The sequence below is a fragment of the Erinaceus europaeus genome, chromosome 23 (assembly GCF_950295315.1).
Source record: "Erinaceus europaeus chromosome 23, mEriEur2.1, whole genome shotgun sequence".
NCBI lineage: Eukaryota > Metazoa > Chordata > Mammalia > Eulipotyphla > Erinaceidae > Erinaceus > Erinaceus europaeus.
Window position 1 is genome coordinate 12375122 of NC_080184.1, and position 16628 is coordinate 12391749.

Genomic DNA, 16628 nt, shown 5'->3' on the forward strand with positions numbered 1-16628 from the left:
CTCTGGCTGATGGTGGTGCTGGGGATTGAAACTAGGACCTCAGAGCCTCAGGCTGGAGAGACTGTTTGCAGAGCCCCTGTGCAATCTCCTAGGTCCTGTCTTGTTCCTGTTGATTTCCATTATTTTTATTATCTTTGTTTAATAGAGACAGCCAGAAATCAAGAGGAAGGGGCAGATAGACAGAGAGACACCTGCAGCCCTGCTTCACCACTCACAAAGGTTTTCCCCCAGCAGGTCGGGACCAGGGGCTTGAACTCGGGTCCTTGTGCACTGTGACATGTGCACTCAACCAGGTGCGCCACCACCCGGCTCCATTCTTGTGGATTTCTAAAAACTCAGAACCCCGGATGAGCCCTGGCTTCTGGAGGTGCTGGGAATTGAACCTGGGACCTGAGAGCCTCAGGCAGGAGAGTTGTTTACAGAACCACTTGCCATCTCCCCCGGCCCCTATTTATTTCTGATAATGGATTCCCTTCCCTTCCCGGAGGGGCCGCCCTCAGGGGACCCCAACCCAATCACCACGGGAGTTGTGTTGAGCCTGGGGTGGAGCGCCCGGCCACCAGGGGGCGCCATTTAATATTTACATATTTAATATTTACATCAATGACCTCCCAGAAACTTCTTCAAGGAAGTTCATCTACGCCGATGACATCTGCTGTGCAACTCAGGCATCCAAGTTCGACATCCTCGAGGAAACACTCACGAAAGACATGTCTCTGATATCTGATGACTGTAAAAAATGGCAACTAATCCCTAGCACTGCAAAAACGGTATCATCTGTTTTCCATCTACACCATGCCTCGGCCTCGCGTGAGCTTAATGTGCAGCTTGGCGATACGAGAATCCGGCATGAAGCCCAGCCAGTCTATCTTGGCGTTACTCTCGATCGCACTCTGTCATTTCACGAACATCTCATAAAAACTGCAGCCAAGGTGGGCGCGAGGAATCACATCATTGCAAGACTGGCCAGCTCCTCATGGGGCGCGAGCGCTTCCACACTACGATCATCCTCTCTGGCATTATGCTATTCCACTGCAGAATACTGTGCCCCAGGATGGTTCCGTAGCCCCCATGTCCACTTGGTCGATTCCAAATTATATTCCTCCATGAGGATAATTTCTGGAACCATCCGTTCCACCCCGGTTCCATGGCTGCCAGTTCTTAGCAACATCGCCCCTCCAGATATTCGTCGGGATGCGGCATCATCTAAATTCATTTCCCACATCTACGCTCGACCGGACCTGCCAATATACGCGGATATCTTCGCCCACCCTATCCAACGCTTGACGTCTCGTCACCCAATCTGGTCCCCTACGCCTACACTGAACTTCTCTGTTCCAGACTATTGGAAACAGAGTTGGCAGTCAGCTGAGGTCAAGAACAAACACCTCATCACAGACCCCTGCCAGCGTCAACCCGGCTTTGACCTAGCACGTTATGATCGGGCCCTCCTCCATCGCTATCGAACAGGCCATGGCCGGTGCGCCGCTATGTTCCATCGCTGGGGAGCCAGAGTCGACCCGAACTGCCCCTGTGGCTCCAGACAGACTATGACCCACATAGTCAACGACTGCCACCTCTCCAGATTCAAAGGAGGTCTCGAAACTTGACATCAGGCTCAACCTGACGCTGTTGACTGGCTACGGAAGAAGGGCAAACGCTAGAAGAAGAAGAAGGGGGCGCCAAAGCCCTGCCATCGAGCTCCCCTGCCACCCAGCTCCCAGATATCTGCGCATCCAGCAGGGGAGGTGCTGGGCTTGAACTTGAACTTGACCAGAGGCAGAGGAGTTCGAGGCCTGCCATCACACGTGCCAGAAGGAGACTCTGTTTCATTCTCTGTCCCGTTAATAGATAAATCTGGGAGTCGGGCAGTGGCGCAGTGTGTTAAGCACATGTGGCGCAAAGCGCAAGGACCCATGTAAGGATCCCCATTCGAGCCCCCGGCTCCCCACCTGCAGGGGAGTCACTTCCCAGGCTGTGAAGCAGGTCTGCAGGTGTCTGTCTTCCCCTCCTCTCTCCATTTCTCTCTGTCCTATCCAACAATAACGACATTAATAACAACAACAACAATAACTCCAACAATAAGAAAACAAGGGCAACAAAAGGGAATAAATAAATATTACATAAATAAATAAAGCTTAAAAATAAATAAATAGGAGGCGGGGTAGTGGTGTACCCAGTTAAGCAAACATAGTACCTAATGCAAGGCCCTGCACAAGGATCTGGGTTCAAGTCCTCTGGACACGTGCAAGGATCCGGGTTCAAACACCAATTCCCCACCTGAAGGGGGTAAGCTGCAGGAGAAGTGAAGCAGGGCTGCAGGGGTCTCTCTTTCTCCCTATGGATCCCCCATCATTCCCTCCCGCCATCTCTCTCTCTCTCTCTCTCTTTTTTTTTTTGGACCAGAGCACTGTACAGCTCTGGCTTACGGTGGTGCCAGAGATTGAACATGGGACTTTGGAGCCTCAGGCAGGAGAGTCCCTTTGTATGACCAGTATGCTATCTCCTGCTGCCTGATCTCGCTCTGTCTCTATCCAATCAATGAGTCAAATGAAGAAAAAAAGAAAGGAAACAAAAAGGGAAGCTTTGCCCATGTGCTGGGCTTGGGTTCCAGCCTCTGAATTCAATAGAAAGTTCCTCAGGAGAGAGAATCTGAGTTTTGCTGAGCTATTTCCCTAGCTGCTGTGTATTTAGTTCTTACTTTCTCATTGGAGATTGAACTTGGGGCCTCAGAGCCTCAGGCAGGAAAGTCTGTATAACCATTATACTGTCTCCCCAGAACTCATCTCCCCCCCCCCGATTTTCTTAAATATTTATTTATGAAGAAGAGAGAGAGACGGAGAGAAGCGGCCAGGTGGTGGCGCACCTGGTTGAGCGCACATGTTACAATGGTCAAGGACCCGGGTTCGAGCCCCCAGTCCCCACCTGCAGGGCGAAAGCTTTGCAAGTGGTGAAGCAGTGCTGCAGGTGTCTTCTCTATCTCCCTCTCTACTTCCCCCTTCCTTCTTGATATCTGGCTGTATTTACCAAATACATAAAAAAAAAAGGATAATAAAATTAAAGAGAGAGAAACAGTAATGGAGGCGGTGAAGCAGGACTGCAGGTGTCTTCCCCTCTCTCCATTTCTGTCCTATTCAACACAACGACAGCAATAATAACAACAATAATAATTACAACAATAAAAAAAAGGCAACAAAAGGGAAAATAAATAAAAAGATTTGCAAAAAAAAAAGAAAAAAAAATGGCCGCACCAGCCCAGCTTCGGGTCCCCTGTCCCCCTTCTCTTGGCCTCCCGGGGAGGAGGATGCTCAGACCTCTTCTTATCAGTTAGCACCACGAAGCCGCCCCCGGCCCCGCCACCCCCGCCTCCAGGCAGGCTCCCGGGAACTCCCACCGCCCTTGGCTCTGCAGTGGCGCCCTCTCTGCGCATGCTCCTCGCAACCCCCTTGGAGGCGGACAAGGGGGCGGGGACACTGAGATGAAGAAAGCGCTACTGCGCAGGCGCCGCATTCTCGGACGGTGGGGGGGGAGGGAGAGGAAGCTCTTAGAGGCCACGCCCACTTCGCCGGAGCCCAGAGCGAGGGGGCGGCTCCCAGCGCCGGCGAGCGGAAGGGCGGACGCGCGCGCGAGCGGAAGTGAGCGCTTCGTGGAGAACGCGCGCGCACACGCGCGCTCGCTCACGCGGACGTCTCGCGAGCCTGCGCACGCGCGCGCGGAGAAGAGGCGGGGTGAGGGGGGGGACAGGGTGCGCGCGCGGCTTCCCCTCGCTCGGCGGCGGCGGCGGCGGCGGCTTCTTTGTTTCGTGCGGAGGCGACGCGCGGCGGCCGATCGCTCCCCGGCTCCGGGCGCGGTGGGGGCGCCGGCGGCTCCCGGTGAGGCCCCCCCCCCTGTCGCGGGGCGGCGGGGGGCACGGCGCGGGGGTTCCCCGGGCGGGGGCGGTGGGGGGAGGGCGGTTTGAATGGAGCGGGGGGGGGGGGTGTGCGGGGAGGGGCGCGCGGCTACGGCGGCGCCGGAGGGTCAAGAAGCCGCGGCCGCGGGGCGCGCGGGGGGGAGGGGGAGGGGAGGGGAGGCGGGGGGGGGGAAGCGCGTGTCTTGGAGACCCCCCGCCCCTGCCCGCCCCCCCCCCCCCCCCCCCCCCGGCCGCTTCTCCTTCCCTCCCTCTCACCCCTCCCTGCGGACCCCCGACATTTCCGGGGCGCCCTGCATGGCGGCTGCGCATCCCCCTCCCCTCCCCTCCCTCCCCCTTTATTTCGTTAAAAAGCAGATTCGGGTTCTTTGTGTTTTTTGTTTTGTTTTTTTGTTGTGTGTGTTGTTGGTATTATTATTATTATTATTATTATTATTATTATTATTATTATTTTTGGTCTTTTATTCCTGCTTCCTCTCCCCCTTCCCCAAATTTTGTTTCCAAAGAAATTAAAAACAGACCAATAACAACAACAACAATAACACAAAAAGCAAGAAAAAAAAAAAAAAAAAAAAAAAGCAGGGGGAGACAGCCTGCGGGTTGTGCACGCACGGAGACTCTCCTGCCCGAGGCTCCAGGGTCCCGGGTTCAAGCCCCGCTGCTCCCCTTTGCACCGCCATCAGCCAGAGCGGAGCGGGGCTCTGGGGAACACCGAGAATAACCATAACCAGACATGAAATAAAAATGAATTAAAATCTAGAGAAGGGGGAGGGGATGGTGGGACTATGGCGGCTCAACACCCCCCTGCCCCTCTCTGCCTCCCCATCCCCGGGGGTCCCGCGTCCTGGAGTCCCGGGAGGCGTGTCGCGGAGGAGGGGGGGAGGTTGCTCGTCTTTTCTGTTATTAATTATTATTTTGATTGATTGATTGGATAGAGACATGGAGAGGGGAGGGGGAGACAGAGAGGGAGAGAGACAGGCAGGCACCTGCAGCTTGGCTCCACCGCCTGCCAAGCTGCCCTCCCCCTGCAGCTGGGGGGCGTTGGGGGGGCTCGAACCCGGGTCCTTGGAGCACAGTTAACAGGTGTGCCAGCGCCGGGCCCTCCTATTTATTTATTTACTCTTTTTTTTTTTTTAAAAAAAAAAGATTTTGATTATTAATGAGAAAGATAGGAGAGGGAAAGAAGCAGATTATCACCCTGGTCCATGTGTTGCTGGGGCTTGAACTCAGGACCTCACGCTTGAGAGTTCAGTGCTTTATCCACTGAGCCATCTCCCAGACCGCTGTTTATTCACTCAATTTTTTTTTCCCCCTCCAGGGTTGTTGCTGGGGCTCGGTGCCTGCACCATGAATCCACCGCTCCTGGAGGCCATTTTCCCCCTTTTTGTTGCCCTTGTTGTTGTAGCCTCGTTGTGGTTATTATTATTGCCATTGTTGATGTTGTTCGTTGTTGGCTAGGACAGAGAGACATGGAGAGAGGAGGGGAAGACAGAGAGGGGGAGAGACAGACAGACACCTGCAGACCTGCTTCACCGCCTGGGAAGCGACTCCCCTGCAGGTGGGGAGCCGGGATCCATACACTGGCCCCTGTGCTTTGCGCAGAGCTATCACCTGGCTCCCTGTATTGACTCTTGTTTGTTTGTTTGTTTGTTTTGTTGTTGTTGTCTTTACTCTGGCTAGAGACAGAACCAGGAATCGGGGAGGGGGAGGTGGGGGAGGTGGCCCGGAGGCGCAGCACGTGAAGGACCAGAGTGACTGCTGTCCTCCCTGCCGCCCCGCCTCTCTTTCTCATGAGTGAATTTAAAAAATATTAAAATTTAAAAAAGCCCCTCCTGCAGGGGAGTCGCTTCCCAGGCGGTGAAGCAGGTCTGCAGGTGTTTGTCTTTCTCTCCCCCTCTCCGTCTTCCCCTCCTCTCTCCATTTCTCTCTGTCCTACCCAACAACAATGACATCAGTAACGACAACAACAATAATAACAACAATAAAAAACAACAAGGGCAACAAAAGGGAAAAAATAGCCTCCAGGAGCAGTGGATCCGTGGTACAGGCACCAAGCCCCAGCAGTAACCCTGGAGGCAAAGAGAGAGAGAGGGAGGGAGGGAGGGAGAGAGAGAGAGAGTGAGTGTCCTGCAGCCCTGCAGCCCTGCTCCACTGCTTCTGAAGCTTCCCCCCTGCAGGTGGGGACCGGGGACTTGAACCCCGTGTCCTTACGCACTGCGACATGTGTGCTCAACCAGGTGTGCCTCCACCTGTCCACTTCTGCCAAGAATCTCCCGGGGGCTGGTGGGGTCTTGTCCTCTCGTCTCCCCGGAGGGATGGGAACCTGGCCTACTGATCTCAGCCATGAGGGAGGTGGGGTGTCCGGCCCCGCTGGTGACCCCAAGTCAGTGGCCTGACTACTCTGGGCCTCTGTGTTTGTGTCGGGGGTGGTGACTCTGGGTGTTGTCTGGTGTGCAGTCCGGGGAAGGGGGGATGGTGAGATCCACCTAGGGAGACTTCCTGGAGGAGGGGGCCTTCAAACTGGAAACAGTCCTCCTGGCCACTCATGACGCCTTCTCTGGCAGTATCACATCAGTAGCTTATGAGGCCCTTCACCACCAGGGCAGGGAGCCTCCTCCCCCCATAAACTGGTCTGGGGGTGTCCAGTGGAGGCCTGTGAGGTGTTGGGGGTGGGTCGTAAGTCATTAACTTAATATTCCCCGAATTGTACTGCAAATTCCCTTTTTTTTTTTTTTGTTCGGTGTTTGGTGACACAACATTTAGTTTTTGTTTCTTTTAGTATCTTAATTTTTTAATTTTTATTTTTTTTTTAAGATCTGTTAGTGAGAAAGAGAAGCGTCGAGAAGCAGAGCCTCCCCGTGGTTCCTGCAATGGTCTGAGAGTCCAGTGCTTGATCCGCTGCGCCACCTCCCGGGTCACTAGTTGATGTAAAACTCATTTATTTAAAGGTTTATTGGTGTGGCTTGGACAGGGAGAAGGCGGGAGGGGTGCCTTGAGTCTGGGGTCCCCAGGCAACCCAGGACCGCTTGGCCTGAGCTCCAGCCCCCCCCCCACACACACACTCCAGAGGTGACAGGAAGCTGCAGGAGTCGCTGGGCGGCGAGGAGGTCGTCTTTCCCCCATCATTTAGATGAGTGTCTATTTATTTTTTATTTTCCCCAGAGCCCTGCTCAGCTCTGGTTCTGGTGGCGCTGGGGCCCGAACCTGGGACCTCGCAGCCTCAGGCGGGAGACAACCGCTCACGGCCCAAGGCTCTAGCTGAGGCCTGAGTCCAGCAGTCATCTGGTTTTCTCACTCTCTCTGTGGAAAGGAAATTTAAAAAATCAAAACAGGCAACAGGAGCCTCCTGCCCAGGCCTCAGAGCGGTCCCAGGTTCAAGTCCCAGCTCCAGCTCCAGGGATGAGCAGGGCTCTGGCTAGTAAGGTGTGTAGGCTGCCTTTACGGCCATTTCAGAATCTGAAACCAAACGGTTGGGCTGTGGTGTACCTATCACTGTGCACAAGGCCCCGGGTTCAAGCCCCCGGCCCCCAGCTGCAGGTTCAATCTCCCACACACCGCCATAAGCTAGAGACGAGCAGTGCTGTGGGGGGAAGTGATAACAGTAATAGTAAACATATTTACAGACGAGAAAGGGTGGGCAGCTTCCCTCTGGTACCTGCAATGCCGGGGATGGAACTCAGGACCTCAGGCCCGAGAGTCCAACGTATTATCCACACCGCGCCCCTTCCCAGACCCTGAAACAGGGTGCAGACTTTGTTTTGGGGCTTTCTTGCTCTGAGTAAATAGAAAACAAACAAATGGGACTGGCGCATTTACTTCACCTGCCCCGTCATGCCCGAGGCCTGGATTTGAGCCCTGGCACCACATGCCATGGTTCTGTGGCACCCAGGGAAGCTCCCGCACTGTGATTCTTTCTGTCTTTCTCCCTGGAGAAGCGGCGCAGAGCGGTGAGATTGTGTGTGTATGTCCCCGGCATTTCCTTCCCCTCAAAAAAACAAAAGACAGTTTTGTTTGGTATCTGCTCGTCTCTGCTCCAGGCTGTTTCTGAGAGGCATCCTGGAGCTTCCCCCAGTGCTGGGGGGCTTTGAAGGTGGGTTGTGCACAGGGCACAGCAGTACACTAGCCAGGAGAGAAAGCTTAGGTCATTTGAGAGAGACACACACACATATTTGCTCAGCTCTGGCCTTGGGCGGTACCAGGTCTCAAACCCAGGCCCTGGCCTTACAAGGCCTGTCCTGAACCACCAGGGAAGGAGAGGAGCAGGGCAGGCTACATCCACTAGGCCTCCTCCTCCTCCCTGCTGCCCAGACCGGTTCCCACAGCCTGGCTCTGGAGGGGTGTGTCCTCAGCCTCGGGTGAGGACGCCCAGGTTCAAGGGTGGGTGGGGCGGGGGTCAAGGAGCCAGGCCTGCTGTGAGCTGGGGGCTCAGTGGGGTGGGGGAGTTGGCTGCACTCAGGTTCTTGAGAACCCAGGCCCCATATGGGAGGAGCCCACAGAACCAGGGGCAGCTCCTCAGAGGTAGTGTCTCTCCCGGCCTCCCCTGCTGGCTTTCTCTGGATGGAAAGGTGAGCTCAGGAACACTGAGCTTGGTGCATGGCTGAGGTCCTGGCTCAGCAAGAAAGAAAAAGAAAAAAAAGGTGTTGTGGAGGCGACTCTCGGTTGCTTTTTATTATTTTTCTGTGTTACCCCAGGAGTGAGCCTCCTCCATGTCCAGCTTTCTCTGTTTAATTAGTATCTTCTTTCACTTCATTTTAATTTATTTTTTATTTTCTTATTTTTTTATATTTATTCACTTTCCCTTTTGTTGCCCTTGTTTTATTGTTGTTAAAGTTATTGTTATTGATGGCGTTGTTGTTGGAAATGGAGAGAGGAGGGGAAGACAGAGAGGGGGAGGGAAAGACAGACACCTGCAGACCTGCTTCACTGCCTGGGAAGCGACTCCCCTGCAGGTGGGGAGCCGGGGCTCGAACCGGGATCCTTACGCCGGTCCTTGCGCTTTGCCCCACGTGCGCTTAACCCGCTGCGCCACCGCCCGACTCCCTGTCCTTCTATTTATTTTTTAATTTTTTTCTCCTGCCTCCAGAGTTATTGCTGGGGCTCGGTGCCTGCACCACGAATCCACTGCTCCTGGACGCCATTTTTTCCTTTTTGTTACCCTGGTAGTTTTACCATTGTTGTGGTTATTATTATCATAGTTGTTATTGATGTCGTTGTTGTTGGATAGGACAGAGAGAAATGGAGAGAGGAGGGGAAGACAGAGAGGGGGAGAGAAAGACAGACACCTGCAGACCTGTTTCACCACCTGGGAAGCGACTCCCCTGCAGGTGGGGAGCCGGGGGCTCGAACCAAGATCCTTCTGCCGGTCCTTGCGTTTTGCACCACCTGCGCTTAACCCGCTGCGCTACCGCCTGACTCCCTCTCCTCTTTATTTCTTTAATGTTTCTTTTATTTTACTGAAAGATACAGAGAGAAAGACACAGTGACCGGAGCCCTGCTCAGCTCTGGCTGCTGGTGGTGCTGGGGATGGAACCTGGGACCTCAGAGCCTCAGGCAGGGGAGTCTGTTTGCAGAGCTATTGTGCTGTGTCCCCAGCCCTCGTGTGTGGATTTCTCTCTCCTCCTTTATTTGAGAGAGAACCAGAACAGCACACGCAGAGCCGGGCACCAGACTCGGGTACCAGCTGCCCAGAGTCCACTGTTGCTGTTTTCTGCTCTTGCAGAGAGAGAGAGAGAGAGAAAGGAGAGGGGAGGGGAGGGGAGGGGAGGTGAGACCCCACAGCCCTGCCCTCCCTCCATGGGGCTCCCTGGGTGCTGTCCATGGTGCTGAGAGAGGAGAGACCCCACAGCCCTGCCCACCCTCCATGGGCTCCCTGGGTGCTGTGCAGGGTGCTGAGAGAGGAGAGACCCCCACAGTCCTGCCCACCCTCCATGGGGCTCCCTGGGTGCTGTGCCTGGTGCTGAGAGAGGAGAGACCCCACAGCCCTGCCCACCCTCCATGGGCTCCCTGGGTGCTGTCCATGGTGCTGAGAGAGGAGAGACCCCACAGCCCTGCCCACCCTCCATGGGGCTCCCTGGGTGCTGTGCATGGTGCTGAGAGAGGAGAGACCCCACAGCCCTGCCCACCCTCCATGGGCTCCCTGGGTGCTGTCCATGGTGCTGAGAGAGGAGAGACCCCCACAGCCCTGCCCACCCTCCATGGGGCTCCCTGGGTGCTGTCCATGGTGCTGAGAGAGGAGAGACCCCACAGCCCTGCCCACCCTCCATGGGCTCCCTGGGTGCTGTCCATGGTGCTGAGAGAGGAGAGACCCCCACAGCCCTGCCCACCCTCCATGGGGCTCCCCCAGGGCCTCAGCCATGCACACCTTCCCAGGGGAATCGTCTCTGTGTGTCACCCCTCACTGAGCAGGTCACAGCCCGCTGGCTCAGGAAGCAGGTGGCTATGGTGTGTGTCTGTGTGTCTGTGAGGTTAGTGACTGAGCCATGGCGTCCTTGGACAGTGTCACCATCCTGAAGGGCAGCTCTCGGGGTCCTGCCCAGGGCTGCTTGGCCCTGAGAATCCACTGAACCCTACAGGCTCCTCGTTCAAGTTATGGATTTTTATTGGATAGAGAAGGAGAGAAATTAATAGTGGAGGGGGGATAGAGAGACCCCTGCAGCCTTGCTTCACCACTCGTGAAATTCCCCCCTGCAGGTGGGGACCGGGGGCTTGAACCCGGGTCCTCACATGCTATAACGTGCACACTTAACAGGTGTGCCACTACTTGGCCCCCCCTCTTTCCTCTTGCTTTCTCCTGATCTGGCAGAGACGGGAGGAGTCCAGGGAAGCAGTGACACCCCCCTTCCTCCAGGTGGCCCCCCGGGGGGTGCTGGTGGCAGCTTGGCCCCCTGCGCCCCCCCCCACTGATGCCACCCTTCTTTCTGACCCACAGGAGACCAGCAGCTCCCGTGAGCATGTCCACACCTGACCCCCCACTGGGGGGCACCCCTCGCCCCGGCCCCTCTCCAGGGCCCGGCCCCTCCCCTGGCGCCATGCTGGGGCCCAGCCCAGGTCCCTCCCCGGGCTCAGCGCACAGCATGATGGGACCCAGCCCTGGGCCGCCATCCGCCGGCCACTCCATGCCAAGCCAGGGCCCCGGCGCCTACCCCCAGGACGGCATGCTTCAGATGCCCAAGGTGGGACGCGGGGGCCCCTGGGGAGGTCTTCACTGTCTCCGACCGATGTCCTTCTAGGCAGGGAGTTAATGGTAGCGTCGGATCCGATGCCTGTGGTTCCTACCCTCCTTCCCGGCAACCCCCAGATCCAGGCAGTGGTGCTGGGGGCAGACGAAAAGGGGCGTGAGGGACCCTGAGAACTTTATTCTATGTGGCAGGAAATCTAGGCAACCTTCCCAGAAGAGGTGTTGGGGGCCAGGGAGGGCCAGGAGGTGGGAAGGAGCATCCTGCGCCTGTGCCTTGACCGACCGCCGGCCCCTTGTTCCCTCTCCCCCCAGCCGATGGAGGCCATGCATGAGAAGAGCCTGCAGGACGACCCTCGTTACGGGCAGATGAAGGGTATGGCCGTGCGTCCCGGTGGACATGTGGGCATGGGGCCCCCACCCAGCCCCATGGACCAGCATTCGCAAGGTACGCCCCCACCCCTGGAGGACAGGTGGGGACCCCCGTTTCCCTAGCTGGCACGCCTGAAGCCCCAGGTTCTAGCTCCAGCAGCTCATTAGAAAAGAGACAGGCTGTCGAGACAGCTGCTCCCTGGTGCACCCTGCAGGAGCCCCACAGCACTGGCGGAAGCTCCGGGGCACTTCAGTGTCTCTGTCTCTGGGAGCAGTGCATTCACAGTGCCGGCAGTGAGCCCCGGCACTAATCCTGTAGGCTGAACCATTAAAAGGATCTTTTATCTCTTGGTTAGAGACAGAAATTGAGAGGGGCGGGGGAGCTAGAGAAGGAAAGAGACAGAGAGACACCTGCAGCCCTGCGTGAGGCCTCCCCTCCTGCAGGTTGGGGCCGGGGGCTTGAACTTGGGTCCTTGGTGCACTGCGATGTGCGCACTCATCCAGGTGCACCGTCACCCCACCCCGAATCCCTCCGCTTACTTCCTGAAGTAGAATCACCTCGGGTTCCATCCACCTTGTCTCAGGACACGGCGCTGTCTTTTTTGACAGCAGAGTAGTATTCCACGGGATGTAGGCTTCTTAAATTCTTTGGCCAGTCGTCTGTCAGTAGGTCTCTGTCTCTAAAACAGAAAGCCTGGCCCCAAATGACCCCCCCCCACCTAAAACCTCCCCCCCCTGTTCTCCCCAAGGTTACCCGTCTCCCTTGGGTGGTTCGGAGCATGCCTCCAGCCCGGTGCCCGCCAGCGGCCCGACCTCGGGGCCTCAGATGTCGACCGGGCCCGGCGGGGCCCCCCTGGACGGCGCCGACCCCCAGGCCCTGGGCCAGCAGAGCCGCGGGCCCACCCCCTTCAACCAGAACCAGCTGCACCAGCTGCGTGCCCAGATCATGGCCTACAAGATGCTGGCCCGAGGGCAGCCACTGCCCGAGCACCTGCAGATGGCCGTCCAGGGCAAGCGGCCCCTGCCTGGCATGCAGTCCCAGATGCCCGCCCTGCCGCCCCCCTCCGCCTCCGCGCCCGGCCCTGGCCCCGGCCCCGGGCCCGCACCCCCCAACTACAGCCGGCCGCATGGTGAGACCCCCTTTCCTCCCAGGCCCTTTCTAAAAAGATAGTGTTTTTCTAGAGACGGGAATTGAGAGGGGAGGGGGAGATTGAGAGGAGAGAGGCAGAGAGACACCCGCAGGCCTCCTCCACCACTCGGGAAGCTGCCCCCCCACAGGCGCGGAGCTGGGACTTGAACCCGGGGCCTTGAGTTGGGGCCTGTCTGGAGATCGGACTGGGGGTATGGCCTCTGTGAGTCTGCGGACCAGCGCGAGTCCTGAACTCTGGCTTCTAGCCCCCTCTCCGTAAGCGACGGCAAACACTGGTGGAATCTTGAGGGAGCAGGGGGGCCTCATGGAATTCTCCCCCACCGGGCAGGACCCCTCTCCCCTCGGGCCCCGGCCTGCGGTTTCTTCCTCACCGTGTCGCCTTCTCTCTCCTCTGTAGGCATGGGGGGCCCCAACATGCCTCCCCCGGGACCCTCAGGGGTACCCCCAGGAATGCCAGGCCAGCCCCCCGGAGGCCCACCCAAGCCCTGGCCTGAAGGTGAGACACCGCCCCCTCCCCTCTTCCCTCCAGTTCCAGCCAAGTCAAAGAACTTCCCACGGTTCCTTGTGGTCTGAGGCTGGGCTGGCCGATCTCGCTCTCTGGGGCAGAGCGACTGGATTCCTGGGGATCCTGGGGGGGGCGGGCCTGACGGTCCCCTTTCCTGTTCGGGGCTCCTCCGACCCCAGGGGCAGAAGTGACCCCGGAATTCAGCTCCATGCTGCCCCCCTCTCCCCCCACCCCCACCCCGCAGGCCCCCTGGCGAATGCGGCCGCGCCCACCAGCACCCCGCAGAAGCTGATCCCCCCGCAGCCCACTGGCCGGCCCTCGCCCGCGCCCCCCGCCGTGCCGCCCGCCGCCTCCCCTGTGATGCCCCCGCAGACGCAGTCCCCCGGCCAGCCGGCCCAGCCCGCGCCCCTGGTCCCCCTGCACCAGAAGCAGAGCCGAATCACGCCCGTGCAGAAGCCTCGCGGCCTGGACCCCGTGGAGATCCTGCAGGAGCGAGAGTACAGGTGAGCCCCGGCACCATGGGGCAGATCCCGGGGCAGTAGGGGAAGCTCCTGGCCCGCTGGGCCTCTCCTCTCTCTGCTGGGCTGTCTCTCTTCTCTCCTCACTCTCTCTCTGTCTCAGAATGAGAACATGGGTCCCAGGGAGGCTTTGTGGAGAGGTCCAGTGTGCTCGCTTCTGCCGCTCTGTATGGCCTCATCTCTGTGTCTCTCAGCCTGTTTCTCAGGAGTCAAGGGAGGGGACAGTCTGCTGGGAACAGTGGGGTCTCTCAGGCTAGAGCCCAGGGGCAGAAAGAACAGAGAAAGGCAATGTACCGGGGGTGCCGACGGCAAGTCGCCCCCTTGTCCCTGTCTCCGGGCTTCCTGCACCCGCGTTTCTGGTGTCTCTCTGCCAGAGAGATGGGGTGCAGGCACGGTAATATGAGGGGGGCCGTGCCACTTTATTTCATTATTGTTTTCTTCCTTTCTTTCTTTCTTTCTTTCTTTCTTTCTTTCTTTCTTTCTTTCTTTTAATTTGTTCTTTTTAAAATTGCTTCATTGGCCGGCATAAGGATCCCGGTTCGAGCCCCGGCTCCCCACCTGCAGGGGAGTCACTTCACAGGCGGTGAGGCAGGTCTGCAGGTGTCTGTCTTTCTCTCCTCCTCTCTGTTTCCCCCTCCTCTCTCCATTTCTCTCTATCCTATCCAACAACGACGACAACAACAATAATAACTACAACAGTAAAACAACAAGGGCAACAAAAGGGAATAAATAAAATTTTTTAAAAATCGCTTCATTGGGGAATTAATGTTTTACATTCAACAGTAAATCGTTACTGTTTTCTAACTGACTTTATTATCTCTGTTTACTGGGTAGAGACAGACAGAAATCGAGAGAGTGGGGGAGATAGGGAGAGAGACAGAGAGACACCTGGATCCATGCTTTACAGCTCCTGAAGCTTTCCCCCTGCAGGTGGAGCCTGGCTCCTGATTTTTGACTTATTGTCATGATGATGATGATGATGATGATGATTTTTACCAGAACTCTGTTCGGCTCTGGCTGATGTGGTGCTAGGGATTGAACTCGGGGTTTCAGAGCCTCAGGCATTAAAGTCCCTTTGCAGAACCATTATGCTATCTCCCCCTGCACCAGCCCTTGGGATTTAAAAATTAATTTTCTCAATATTAGAGAGACCCACGTCCCTCCCCCCAAAAAAAAAGAAGAAGAAGAAGAAGAAAGCTTAGGGGCCAGGTTGTGGTGCACCTGGTTGAGCGCACACGTTACCAAGGGCAAGGACCCAGGTTCAAGCCCCCGGCCCCCACCTGCAAGGGGAAAGCTTTGCAAAGGGGTGAAGTGGGGCTGCAGGTGTCGCTCCGTCTCTCTCACTCAATCTCCCTCTTCACCTCGACTTCTGGCTGACTCTCCAATATTTAAATAAAGATAAAGAGAGAAGAAAATCTAGGGGTGTCTGAGGGCAGGCATGCCGGGGGCCCAGAGGTATGGGTGAGAAGCTGCAGGACTTCCCCACCGAAAAGGGGAGGCCCGCCGCCCACTGCCCACCGCCGAGTGCACCCACTGTGGAAACTTCCAGAAGGCCGGTTCTCTCCCCGCTCTGATGTGCTGCCCCGCGGTGCTGGGACTCAAACCTGCAGCCTGGAGCGGCCTCGTGCTGTCCTCGGTACTCTTTCTCAGGCCACGCGGGTCTCCTCCCAGGGACCCCGCCTCCCTCATGCCCAGGCCTCCCCCCGTCTCCCCCCCCTCCAGGCTGCAGGCCCGAATCGCCCACCGAATTCAGGAACTTGAGAACCTGCCCGGCTCCCTGGCGGGTGACCTGCGTACCAAAGCCACCATTGAGCTTAAGGCTCTGCGTCTCCTTAACTTCCAGCGGCAGGTGAGCTCCCCGCGGACGGGGTCCCGCTGAGGGGGGGGCTCGTACCGGGGGCCGGGGGGGCTCCATGCATGGCCAGTGCCCTCCTCCCCTCCTCCTCCCCTCATGATCTATATAATTCCTGAGCCACAGTTGCAGGAGACATTGCTCAGATTAAGTACTCACATATCAGTGAGCAAGGACCCGGGTTCGAGCCCCTCGTCCCCACCTGCAGGGAGGAGGCTTCACGAGCGGTAAAGCAGGGCTACAGGCGTCTCTCTTCTCTCTCCCTTTCTGTCTCTCCCTCCCCTCTTGATTTCTCTGTCTCTATTCAATAATAATGATAACGATAATAATAACAGGGAGTCGGGCGGTAGCACAGCCACTTAAGCGCAGGTGGCACAAAGCACAAGGACCGGCATAAGGATCCCGGTTCGAGCCCCCGGCTCCCCACCTGCAGCGGAGTCGCTTCCCAGGCGGTGAAGCAGGTCTGCAGGTGTCTGTCTTTCTCTCCTCCTCTCTGTCTTCCCCTCCTCTCTCCATTTCTCTCTGTCCTATCCAACAATGACGACATCAATAACAACAACGCTAGTAATAACTACAACAATACAAAAATCAAGGACAACAAAAGGGATGATAAATATGTAAAAATAATAATAATGATAATAAGCAACTGGGTTGTGTCTGAGGAAGACAGGGTGGGGGAGAACGCTGTAGAGGTCCTCCAGGGTGCTGGCTGGCTGATCAGAAGCCACAGGGCCGAGCGTGCCCAGCATGGAAGCTTCTAGAAGACCCGCCCGTCACCCCCTCCCCCAGCTGCGGCAGGAAGTGGTGGTGTGCATGCGCAGAGACACGGCGCTGGAGACGGCGCTCAACGCCAAGGCCTACAAGCGCAGCAAGCGGCAGTCCCTGCGCGAGGCCCGCATCACCGAGAAGCTGGAGAAACAGCAGAAGATCGAGCAGGAACGGAAGCGGCGCCAGAAGCACCAGGTGAGGCGGGGGCGGCCGCGGGGCACCGGGTTCGAGGCCCCTCACTCCCTCCCCCCCCCCCCGCATCCCCCGGGACCCCAGCAGCAGGGTCTGCGGGCGAGAAGGCGCGGGGACTCCTGAGGCATGAGGTCCCGGCGTCTGGGCACCGCTCTGGTTGAGAAAGCAGTGGACCGAGCAAGGGCCCAGG

At 57.4% G+C, this 16628-nt stretch overlaps 1 protein-coding gene across 9 annotated transcripts in view; it reads left to right on the top strand.

Annotated features, from left to right (window-relative positions):
• The first annotated feature begins 3654 nt into the window (after positions 1-3654).
• The window catches only part of SMARCA4 (SWI/SNF related, matrix associated, actin dependent regulator of chromatin, subfamily a, member 4), a 52055-nt gene continuing 39081 nt past the window's right edge, over positions 3655-16628 (top strand). For 8 of the 9 annotated variants that reach the window (XM_060181761.1, XM_060181758.1, XM_060181759.1 and 5 more), the window contains exons 1-8: positions 3708-3872; positions 10836-11079; positions 11397-11529; positions 12203-12583; positions 13001-13099; positions 13353-13611; positions 15349-15475; positions 16268-16441. In XM_060181761.1, the coding sequence (XP_060037744.1) occupies positions 10858-11079; positions 11397-11529; positions 12203-12583; positions 13001-13099; positions 13353-13611; positions 15349-15475; positions 16268-16441 (1395 nt within the window). In that variant the 5' untranslated portion in view covers positions 3708-3872; positions 10836-10857. Of the gene's footprint in view, positions 3873-10835; positions 11080-11396; positions 11530-12202; positions 12584-13000; positions 13100-13352; positions 13612-15348; positions 15476-16267; positions 16442-16628 lie in introns of all 9 variants that reach the window. The other variant, XM_060181766.1, reaches the window with a different exon arrangement.